The sequence below is a fragment of the Trematosphaeria pertusa genome (assembly GCF_010094035.1).
Source record: "Trematosphaeria pertusa strain CBS 122368 unplaced genomic scaffold BU26scaffold_2, whole genome shotgun sequence".
NCBI lineage: Eukaryota > Fungi > Ascomycota > Dothideomycetes > Pleosporales > Trematosphaeriaceae > Trematosphaeria > Trematosphaeria pertusa.
In genome coordinates this window covers 3,464,825-3,475,564 of record NW_022987213.1, presented here as the reverse complement: position 1 = coordinate 3,475,564, position 10,740 = coordinate 3,464,825, and the positions used below count along the sequence as shown (strand labels likewise).

Here is a 10,740-nt window from a genome sequence, read left to right as displayed (position 1 = left end):
CTTGGGAGGCGTGCGCAGAATGACGCAATATGGCGATTTCCAAGCACCGCACGATGCTGCTGCATACATGCCATACCAAGGCTCGTGTGCCAGCACGACTTACCGGATTGATGTTGAGGAGAAGTGAAGTGTGGGGAGAGAGATGCATGCTTTTCACTGCTCTGGTCGGCGAGCTGGGCCTATCAACGGGGTCGGTCGAGCAGTGAGGATATTACTCCGGACATCGTTATCGATAGGCGCGAGGAGGATGCTGCAGGGCGAGCCGGGTAGCAATCTGCTGGCTGCAGAGCATCGGCGGGAATTAGCGTGATTGGCTGGCCGCCCTTCGCGCTGCTGCATCGAGGAAGCCGAGGGCGCTGCAGGCAAGCTGTGGGAGCTGTCTCGAAACAGCAGGCCAGCGGGCAGCTTGGGGAGGAGTCGGCTGCGGCGGCCACATGGAGATAAGTGTGCTTGCCCGCTGGAGGGCGCAGGGCCGTGGGGAGAGGCCCCGGGGGTCTTTTGATGGCTGTCTGGAGTCTGACGAGTGGGCAAAGTGGCACAGGACGCGCGCGCCCGGGCCAGAGCAGAGCGGGCTCGTCATTATTCGACCTGAGCGCATCAGATGACATGGCGCGAGGCGGGGTGCGGACAGCATGAGCGACACCGGCACGCGATGCGCCAGAGGTACGGCGACGGCGACGGCGACGGCAGAGCAAGAGTACGGTATAGGTAGACGAGAGCAGAGGCGGAAGTACCCTCCTCTTTTAACGGCAGACCGCGCCGTTACCTCGACGTCTGCAACCCACAACCGGCACTCGCGTCTTATCGCCCGCCCGATAAGCGACTAGTGCCTGCGCTAAGGCCCGCCCGACCAGCTCTCGCAAGCTGTGTGTGACTCTGCACCCACCCCAACAGCTGCTTGTCTTCTCTTCTTCTCCTTCTACTGCTCGACTTCCCGCCCCTTACTGTTTCTATTCTTTCCCTCACGCTTGCGCCTGTTAATCTTTTCCCTTTGTGTTCCTCTCCTGGCCCCGCAGCTCCTTCGCCGGCTGCCTGCCACCCTCATTCGTTCACTCCACTACCTAGCTACCTATCAAACGAGCCTCGAAGGCCCCTCAGCAACAGCGCATTCAGCCTCTTCGTTTCCCTACCCGTCTTCCCGAACAACGACGCTGCCGTCTGCCTATCCACTGGTCTAATTAACACCTGGACTTATAGCCGGACCCGCACCCTTGCCCTCCGTCGCCGTGCCTAGTCCACTCCGCCAGCACAGCATCGTTCAAACGTCCCACCCTTCCACGCTCTTTCATCGCGCCCACGCCAGCCCATGTGCAACGCCCTCACACCCTCGCTCTATCCGCATCTCCGTTGGTAGCTGAACACCCCGGACACACACCGAGAGAGGAGGACACGGCCAGGCTGGTCTTCCAGCGCCGCCACCATGGCAACCCCGTCGTCCACCGCCCTCAGGCCGCGCAGGTCAGCGTCCTCGAGCCAGTCGACCAGCACCGGCGAACAGATCATCGGCCAGTTCAAGCGCATGGATCACATCGGGAAGGGCAGCTTTGCGGAGGTCTACCGCGGCATTCACATTGTAGGTTGCTCGTTTCATTGCGTGCCTGCAGGGGCGGCACAAGCCAGTGTCAAGCCGCTCGAGACGGAACGAATGCTGACTCGTCCCGTTCAACAGGAAAAGCGCGCTTCGGTCGCCATCAAGTCCGTCAACATGAGCAAGCTCAATAAGAAACTCAAAGACAACCTCGTGTCCGAAATCACCATCCTGCGCAGTCTGCATCATCCGCACATCGTCGCGCTCATCGATTGCCAGGAAACGCCGGCACGCATGCACATCATAATGGAGTTCTGCGAGCTTGGTGATCTGTCGTCGTTCATCAAGAAGCGTGGCGATCTCGTGAACCACCCGCAAACCCAGCGCATGATCGAGAAATACCCTAATCCGGCCGTCGGCGGATTAAACGAAGTGATTGTCCGCCATTTCGCAAAGCAAATGGCTAGCGCCCTAGAGTTTCTGCGGTCCAAGAACTATATCCACCGCGATCTCAAGCCCCAGAACCTGCTACTGAATCCGTCATCGCTATACTACTCGCAGAGCGGAACTCTCGAGCGTATGCCTCTAGCCGCCGATGCCAACTCGCTAATTCCCGCCACCGGCGTCGAGTCTCTCCCCATGCTCAAGATTGCTGATTTCGGGTTTGCTAGAATCTTGCCAACCACCTCCCTGGCTGAAACCCTGTGCGGCTCTCCTCTGTACATGGCTCCGGAAATCCTGCGATATGAGAAATACGATGCAAAGGCTGATCTGTGGTCTGTGGGAACCGTGCTATTCGAAATGATGTGTGCTCGACCTCCGTTCAGAGCGAATAATCATGTTGAGCTCCTCCGCAAGATCGAAGACCGGAAAGACCACATTAGGTTTACAGAAGGCATTGTCGCTAGTAGGGCAATGAAGAACCTTATCCGCGCCCTGCTTAAGCGAAAGCCGACGGAACGCATGTCCTACGAGAACTTCTTCTCTGATCCCGTCGTTCGCGATGACATCCCTGGCCTCGTCGATGAAGATCTCCCGCAAGCTTCGGAACCGGAGCCTATCGCTCAATCTAAGCGAATGCAAAAGATGCCAGCCGAGATAGATCGACGTACCTCAGAAAGCCCCTACTCGCAATCCCCACGAGAAAAGACCCCATTTGGAACGACCCCGCCGTCGCGACCAACTTCTCGGCCTACATCCGGACAGTACTCTGGAACTCCGCCCCGGCCTGCATCAGGACGACGGATGAGCAATACCCCGCTATCTTCGATCGAACAACATCCGTCTCAGCGGGAGCGGCGCCCCAGCTTGCTAGGTGCTGTTACTGCACCTGTCCGACCAACAACTCTTCAGGATCCAAATCCAGAGCCTGCATCAGCAGGGTCGAGACGCCGTTCTATTCGGGATGAGCATCTGCCTCCAGCGTCTGGCCTCAAGGAACATCTCGATCGCGAGCGCATCCCGCAACGGTCAGAAGTCAATGCAATGAGAGAAGCGGCAGAACGAGCCGCACAAGACATTGCGCTCGACGACGGGTTCGTCTTCGTGGAGAAGCGTCGCGTGGAGATTGATGCACTAGCGGACGAGATAGCTGCTAGCCCACAGACAGCTAGGGACCGCATGTCAACCCGAGAAGCTACTATGAAGCGCCGAGCCACAACGCAAGGGTCGCCGACATCCATCACAGGCGCAACCGTTCCTTCCAGGGCTATTCAGATCCAACAAAAGCAGACACCGATGCACCAACGGACGGGCTCCTACGAGCGCCGATATCGCCCAAGCTTCGAGAGTGCAACGTCCGCGTTGTCAAAAGCCATGAATATGGTCAACATCCGCGGTCTTGGACTTTCTCCGCCGATGATGAAAGGGGTATCTCCGCCTCAGGGGTACGCTGCGTTTCCAGTCTATCCCACCGCTCAAAGCAGTCTCCTACTTGTTGGCGATGGCGGCAAGACGACAAGCAGAGACGAGGACGCGGCGATCGTGAAGAAGATTGAAGAGCTTGCGCAGCTGAGCCACGTGGTCTATGGCTTCGCAGAAGTCAAATACAAGCAGCTAGTTCCGCTAGCGCCTAGTGATCAAGGCCTCGGAATAGGTCCCACTGGTGTCAGAAAGCCCGGCCAGGAGACACTAGAAGATGACGAGGACGACGATCTGACGCCCGATACGGTCCTGATTATCTCCGAGGAAGCTTTGGTTCTCTACGTCAAGTCTCTGGCGATGCTCAACAAGGCCATGGACATCACGGGAAACTACTGGAACCGCCACCGTCGCAGCCCATCTCCCGAAGGCGCAAGTCGAGCAGCAGCGAACATAGAACGCCTCAATCGAGTCGTGTCTTGGGTGCGCGAACGCTTCAATGAGTGCTGCGTTAAGTCGGAGATTGTGGCGCGCAAATTGAAGCAAGCTCAGGTGCAGCTGCCTTTGGACCATCCAAGCCATCCCCAGAATCACTCTGCAGCTTCCGGCTCCGCTACGACTGTTGGCTCCGCCGACAATATCCTTCTTACCACTGGGGTGACCGCAGAGAAACTGATGTATGAGCGTGCTCTTGAAATGAGCAGGACAGCTGCAGTGAACGAACTTGTGGGAAGTGATCTACCCGGATGCGACTTGAATTACTGGACCGCCATTCTGATGCTGGAAGCGATTCTTGAGGAGGAAGATGAGACTTCCAGTCGCAAGCTCGACGGCGAAGAAATTAATGGATTGGAAACCGAAGATCGCCAATCCATTCAGAAGCGTAAGCCCGACCGTGATCCTTGCTTTCGAAGAATTATGCTAACAAGATGTAGTCTTAGAGAGCATGAAAGGGCGACATCGAGCTCTCAAGAAGAAGATGGAACTGCAGAAAGCCCAAAAGCGAGCCTCCATCACAAGCGCTCCGGCTCCACATCCGGCCACTCGTAGCTCGCCTTCGTCCCAAGGCACTGCGAGGTAGCAATGACCGATCCAAGCGATCAAAAGTCCCGCTAGGTGGGGACACTACAGCATCAGCATCCGCAACCACAGCATTGCATATCACGGCGTTCGGTGAGGAGGGGCGTTCGGCCTCTCCCCTTCTCTTATTTGTGTTTGGGTCTATTTGACATACTCTAGTATTTGTTTCGTTTCCTCTCTCCTGTACCTGGATACACGTTTCCATCAATCACTACTTCTGGTTGGGGGCGCCAGGGGTCTAGGGCTGATTGATTACCAGCACATGATACCAGATCTCCTGTGGACTATAGCGCGGCCATTAGAGCATGCGATGGGATTACAAGCAAGCTTTGGCCGGCGTTTGGGCTCCCTATCATCATCACTCTTTGTAGGCTATCAGAGCGTTGGATGGCCGGTACATTTGCCTCGGCGTTTTTGCAGGCTTGGGATTGCTCTTATTATTGGGTGTTGGTGGCATCGCTATCACCTTTTTGGATTGGCTTGGATTGGGATACCAACTGGTTAGAATGACACATTGGAAGGGGAGCGCAGTTGGATGATGATAGGAGTGGGTGGATGTGGAATATACCTACGGCACAGGAGAACCAATACATCGCAATATTCTGAATGAAGCACTTGGAGAGGCTCGGTAGTGGTGAGGGGTGCGGTGACACATGATCGACTGAGTGATATTGGAGGCTGATCTTTGTCTTCTTCGGAGAGTGTTGAGGGGAGCGCATTGGATGTGCATAGCGAAATGAGAAGGTCATTCGGCAATTACAAGCGTCGACAGGCGCTGTTCCTGGTGTCAAGAGATGTGCTGTTTACCCCTGTGCCATCTCATTGGCCGGTCTGGCGGTTCGTGATCATCCTGGCTCCGCCCCGGATTTACAACCGTAACGGCGGGACCCGTGCACAAATCTCTCCACGACCGCGCACTCTCCTGGCCCAAATAACGTGATGGCAGGCCTTCTCCTGTTCACGACGTGAGAGGCTTTTTTGCGTCGTGTTCTCTTTACTCTTTCTTATCCGGTATCTTAATGTCTATTTGCGACAATGGGACTTGGGATTCTCGACGACCACAAGCTTGAGCACGTCCCTGGTATGCGCGGGGAGTAATTGGGCGAGTGTTGCGTGGAGTGACTGACGAGGACTATAGGGACGGCAAATGTGCTCGAGGATGTGAGCAGGAGGCAGGTAGAGCATGCCGTCGCGAGAGATGCGAGTCTGAAGTACGATAAGACGGGCAAGATACTGCTTGTCCCACAGCCTTCGGACGATCCTAATGATCCTCTTGTATGCGCCTCCACACTCTCTACTTCTAAAATCCAGCTAATACGGCCTGCAGAACTGGCCACTATGGAAGCGCGACCTCATCGTCGCCATCCTCTCCCTACTCTCCGTCATCGCCGCCACCCTCTCCCCCCTCCTCGCCGCCGACACCGTCTCCCTCGCCATCTACTTCCAGCGCACGTTCACCGAAATGGCCCTACTAACCGGCTACCACCTCCTCGGCGTCGGCCTCGCCGGCTTCCTCTTCGTGCCCTCCGCCCGCATCTGGGGAAAGCGCCACCTGTACCTCCTCGGCACGCTCATCATCATAATCAGCAGCGCCTGGGGCGGCGGCGGCGGCGGCACAAACTACAAGTCCCTCCTCTGGGCCCGCATCTTCCAGGGCATTGGCCTCGCGCCGTTCGAGGCCCTGGTCAATGCCAGCGTCGGCGACTTGTACTGCGTGCATGAGCGCGGCCTTCGCATGGCGTTGAGCAATCTCGCGCTGTTTGGCGGCGCGTTTTTCACCCCGGTGCTGGTCGGCAAGATTGCGAATACCATGGGGTATGAGTGGACGTTTTACTTCGTTGCTATTTTCGCCGCGGCGATGTTGCCGCTTGTGGTGTTTTTCTGCCCTGAGACGACGTATCGACGCGAGCAGCGCTTTGATATTGATACCATGGGGAACTTGATTACGCCGGTCGCGCAGGGTTCTCTGCCGCCGAAGTATAGCGAGACGCAGCAGGGCGTGGGCAATAGCGCGGAGACGTCGGGCGAGATGGAAAGAGCTGCAAATGGGGACGCGAACGGGAACGGGGCGGAGAAGAGCGAGGGCCAGGTTAATAGTGCGGAGAGGGGTGTGACGCAGCCGCCGAAGGCGACGTGGAAGCAGAGCTTGATGCCGTTTAATGGCAGGAAGACGGATGAGCGGTATTTGAAGTTGCTGTTGAGGCCGTTTCCGCTGTTCTTTCATCCGGGCATCCTGTGGGTATGTATTCATCCTATCTTCCGTTGGAGATGGAGAGGAAGTGAGTGAGTCAGTGGCTGATACGAGCAGGCCTGCCTCATCCAAGGCACCCTCATTGGCTGGACCGTCCTCATCGGCGTCGTCCTCGCGGCCGTCATGCTCGGTCCGCCGCTCTGGTTTGGCGAAGTGGAAACCGGGTACATGTACACGGGCGCTTTTGTGGGCGCGCTCCTTGGCTTCATCCTGTGCGGTCTCATCTCCGACTGGTCTGCCAAGTTCCTCACGCGGCTCAATCACGGTGTGTACGAGCCCGAGTTCAGAATGATACTAGTGATCCCGCAGCTCATTCTGGGCTGTGCGGGCTTATATGGGTTCGGATGGACTAGCGCGGATGCGGTGCGGTATGGCTGGTTTTGGCCGGACTTCTTTTTCGCGGTCGAGGTCGCGGGCATGGTGTGTGGCGCGGTGGCGAGCGCTTTATATATTGTTGACGCGCATCGTAAGTTTTCTCTTCTCCCCCTGTACGGCTGAAATGGGTATGGGTTCTGACAAGGTATAGGCGACATGTCCGTCGAAGGCTTCACCTGCCTGCTCGTCTTCAAGAACCTCTTCTCCTTCGGCCTCACCTTCAAAGGCTTCGACTGGATCGTCTCAGCACGCATCAAGCCCGTCTTCATGGCAATCGCGAGCGTGCAGGTGGGCATTTGTTTGCTTACAATTCCTATGTGTAAGTCTTCTTCCCTCGCCTGTCTGTCTAGTAGGTAGGATTAAAGCTAATCTGCGAGGGGTAGATGTGTTTGGCAAGAAGAGCCGCTCGTTCTTCTATCGGCATAACATCTTCTTTATGCTTACGGACGCGATTGCGGAGCCTTTTGTTAGGCTTTGGGATTGGGCGATGCGGAAGATGGGGTTTGGGAGGTAGATAGAGATGGTGTCTTAGTTGGTTAGGGGCTGTTGGAGAGAGGAGTTGTGTGGAGGTAATGTCCCTTCTTATTAGTCATTTATACCGGCTAGATGCGCAGGTATATGAAAATACGCTGCTAAGATCTTGCACTTCTTGTGTCGTAGGTATCAGCGTCCTTCGTAGGATCCGCGTCCCGGAGCACTTCAGTGTACCGATGCTATGCATTAGACAATGTCGGGCTGGGAGGTATGCTAGAGCTATTTCAATACCGCGGAATAAGTGCGAACTAACGTATCGTTGTCCTCTCTGAGTCAGATGGTTTCCAAGGTACCATTTCACTAGCGTTGCCCAAAAAGGCTAGCTTCTTTAGCTGGATCTCGGCGCTCCAAACTACGCCCGTCCCATTTCACACAAGCTCTCCCGCTCCCTCTACTCTCTCCTGAACCCATCGACTTCTCTCCGGCTTTCTACACCAAACGAGATCCCACAATGCCCTCTTCGCGACGCCGGAACGCCAAGGCGAAGAAGCGCAAAGCCGACAAAGCAACCTCGCATGGGATTGACGAAGACAATAAGCCGAAGCGCCAGAAGACCAGCGAAGGAGCTCTACATCAATCTACTCCGGCTGACCCGCTCGATCAATCCCCGTTCTTCAAACTTCCCCTTGAGCTGAGAAATATGGTCTATCACGAGCTTTGGCAGGCTACGCCTCGAATCCGCGTTGACTCCAATCCCTCTGTTCGCCGGGACCGCACGGTCGCATATTTGATATATGACGGCGCGTCGAGAGAAGAAGGCGGCTTCAGCTGGTCGTCAGTTCGTGGAGGATGGACGCTCCCACTGTGGCTGCGCACAAGCAAGGCCTTCCTGGACGAGGGCGTTGCGCAACTTCGACTAAAAGGATACTGGCACCTGGACTTCCTCTTCTCGAGAGAGTTTGCATTCGCTCGACCCAGGGGTTTACCGCTCTTTCCTACGACCGCGCTGACTATCGAAGACGTGGCGCTGCGGCAGGTCATGCCAACGCAGAGCAAGAATCAATTCACGCTTTTTCCCGCCGACGCCGCATGGCTTCTTCAACTCTCGCGTCTTCCTTGCTTAGCGAAGAATCTCAAGAAACTGCGGTTCCAGGCGCGCTTTTCCCTCTCCAGAAGCTCTCACCCTGTCCTTCCTCAAGACATCGAGCTTGACCTGAGCCCTCTGTACCCCTTGGCTACGGCCTTGGAACAACTCCATACGCTGGAGGTCGTTATCGGTGATTATCTAGTTGATTGGAATCCCGACTCGAGGGAGTTGTTGAGAAGTATTCAACAACAGGCCATCCTGGACTTGGCTCAGGCGTTTTGGGGCGACAAGGTGGCAGTTACGAAAACGAAGGTTGAGGGGTCGTCTATGAGAGCAAAGCAGCACGAGTGGTGGCTCCACCGGCTTGAGCGGCGTGCATCATAGCTTCCGATGACGACAGAGTCTTCCGAGATTGTATCGCGACAGCAGGATATCGGGTTCGGGAGACCACCCTCCAGTATGCTCAGCATTCAAGCACGGGGCCGGATCGACGAAAGCCTTGCACGCATACGGTCTATACAAAAGCTCGCCTTTCGGCGCTTAACACATCGGTATGTTCTTCCCATTTCTTTAATTCCAATCTGTGGAGGAAAGGGAGAGCTTGGCAGAAGTCACTCAGAAGTGTGAGGAAAAAGGAAGGAGATCACTGTATTGGCAACAGAGCTCAGCTCTCCCTGTATAGCTAGCTCTGCGACGCAATCTACCTGTGGCAGAATGCTCGGTGGCGCCACAAGTTCCGTTAAATTGTGCGTGATGTCATGGTCCTTCGTTCACCTCTCGCTTTCACCGCCGACGCTCCGCGCACTTTCACCGCTATGTTGCCCCACCGCCAATCACTCTTTCTCATCTGCGCTCATACTTCTTTTCTCATTCTCTACCTCCGTCAGCAACTACCCACCTAAGGCGCGACGCCTCCAGAAAGAGTAAGTTGCCATGCGTTTCACAAGTGTCGGCTTGAGCTTCGTCTAGAGCAATCACACTGATCAGTTTTCGCAGCTATGGCGCCGCGAAAAGCCAAAAAGGCTGAGCGACTGCCCTTCAAGCCCCTCAAGCTCGTCATGAAACGAAAGGTTGCAAACCGGACACCAGAGGGGCTGCGAAAGCAGCAACGCGTGCACTCTCCATTGAAACGCTCGAAGCGCAACCACCGCACAAAATCCCCGAGGCGAAGGGACCGTCGTGAGAAGGCGGGTTTCTTCCAGCTTCCGCGCGAGATCCGAGACATGGTTTATCATGAACTGTGGAAGCAAACGCCTGCCATTGACGTCCGCGGAAGTCTGGTGACCGCATTCTATAGGATATCCACGAATGAGGGCGGCGACAACGTTTCTCTCGAGACTCCAGCTACAAAACTTCCACTAGGACTACTGGCTTGCAAGTCCATGTTGAAAGAATCCCTGGAGCAGTTTCGACGCAATGGGCTGTGGTATGTCCATATCGGAAGTGGCGATCCGCTTCCTCGTATTCAGTCGTCCATGCGTTCATCCCACTTTCGGGAGCTAGGCATCACCTACGGTATCTTGAAATATACTAAGAACTACAATCCCGGCTTCCGGACAGCCACGTTCTCAGGCCACCTATGTGACGAGCACAGCATCGACCGTCTGTCGGAATACTTCAGCGCCTCCACCACCATCGAGAAACTGGCGCTACAGGTTTACCTGTGCTATCCAGACATAGAGAAAAGCCAACTATCCCCTTATTTCTGTCGAATCAAAGTGGATCTCTCCGTCCTGGATGGCCTTAAAAAGGGATTCAGTCATCTCACGGCCTTTGAGATCGTTGTCATGGAATTCGTTGACCTCTTTATTCCTCGCCAGTGTTTGGAGAAGCCGCTAGTCGAGGAGGTCATGAGGCTGGGTCGCAAGGTCATGGGGAAAGGAGTCTTATCAACCGTCCAGAAGACCCCTATCACTGAACCGCGACTCGATGCCCGCGGATTCCGATGGCGGTTTGCTTTTGAGCAGAACTGATGGGCCGATCGTTCCTCACTCTTATGGAAGCACTGCATGGGATTTCGGTGCATCGTATATGCGGGTTTCACCGCCTAATATTGGATCAACGTCGGAGACGGTCCGGCGACAC

General features: G+C 55.6%; 4 protein-coding genes across 4 annotated transcripts; all 4 read left to right on the top strand.

Annotated features, from left to right (window-relative positions):
* Positions 1 to 1,014: 1,014 nt before the first annotated feature.
* BU26DRAFT_154363 (Serine/threonine-protein kinase atg1) lies at positions 1,015 to 4,687 on the top strand. Its single transcript, XM_033820036.1, has 3 exons — positions 1,015 to 1,573; positions 1,670 to 4,271; positions 4,324 to 4,687. Exons 1-3 carry the CDS (start codon positions 1,421 to 1,423, stop codon positions 4,467 to 4,469), a joined length of 2,901 nt encoding a protein of 966 aa, XP_033690356.1. The 5' UTR covers positions 1,015 to 1,420; the 3' UTR covers positions 4,470 to 4,687.
* Positions 4,688 to 5,503: 816 nt separating this feature from the next.
* On the top strand, positions 5,504 to 7,608 carry BU26DRAFT_559961 (MFS transporter-like protein; the record flags this gene model as incomplete). Its single annotated transcript, XM_033832758.1, has 6 exons — positions 5,504 to 5,549; positions 5,607 to 5,743; positions 5,796 to 6,707; positions 6,777 to 7,185; positions 7,246 to 7,413; positions 7,478 to 7,608. 6 exons carry the CDS (start codon positions 5,504 to 5,506, stop codon positions 7,606 to 7,608), a joined length of 1,803 nt encoding a protein of 600 aa, XP_033690355.1.
* A 176-nt stretch (positions 7,609 to 7,784) lies between these two features.
* Positions 7,785 to 9,142, top strand: BU26DRAFT_154322 (uncharacterized protein). The gene is made up of 2 exons (XM_033820034.1): positions 7,785 to 7,836; positions 7,891 to 9,142. The coding sequence occupies exon 2, from the start codon at positions 8,080 to 8,082 to the stop codon at positions 9,037 to 9,039; it is 960 nt and encodes a 319-aa protein (XP_033690354.1). The 5' UTR covers positions 7,785 to 7,836; positions 7,891 to 8,079; the 3' UTR covers positions 9,040 to 9,142.
* A 168-nt stretch (positions 9,143 to 9,310) lies between these two features.
* BU26DRAFT_154261 (uncharacterized protein) lies at positions 9,311 to 10,714 on the top strand. Its single transcript, XM_033820033.1, has 2 exons — positions 9,311 to 9,578; positions 9,652 to 10,714. The coding sequence occupies exon 2, from the start codon at positions 9,654 to 9,656 to the stop codon at positions 10,626 to 10,628; it is 975 nt and encodes a 324-aa protein (XP_033690353.1). The 5' UTR covers positions 9,311 to 9,578; positions 9,652 to 9,653; the 3' UTR covers positions 10,629 to 10,714.
* Positions 10,715 to 10,740: the final 26 nt, after the last annotated feature.

What these genes read in the sequence shown, in the direction of transcription:
- BU26DRAFT_154322 (XM_033820034.1), top strand. Translation starts at nt 8,080, where the DNA reads ATGCCCTCTTCGCGACGCCGGAACGCCAAGGCGAAGAAGCGCAAAGCC.
- BU26DRAFT_154261 (XM_033820033.1), top strand. Translation starts at nt 9,654, where the DNA reads ATGGCGCCGCGAAAAGCCAAAAAGGCTGAGCGACTGCCCTTCAAGCCC.
- BU26DRAFT_154363 (XM_033820036.1), top strand. Translation starts at nt 1,421, where the DNA reads ATGGCAACCCCGTCGTCCACCGCCCTCAGGCCGCGCAGGTCAGCGTCC. An exon ending in TCTACCGCGGCATTCACATT is followed by an intron (nt 1,574 to 1,669) that starts GTAGGTTGCTCG and finishes CCCGTTCAACAG; the next exon opens with GAAAAGCGCGCTTCGGTCGC. An exon ending in TCGCCAATCCATTCAGAAGC is followed by an intron (nt 4,272 to 4,323) that starts GTAAGCCCGACC and finishes AACAAGATGTAG; the next exon opens with TCTTAGAGAGCATGAAAGGG.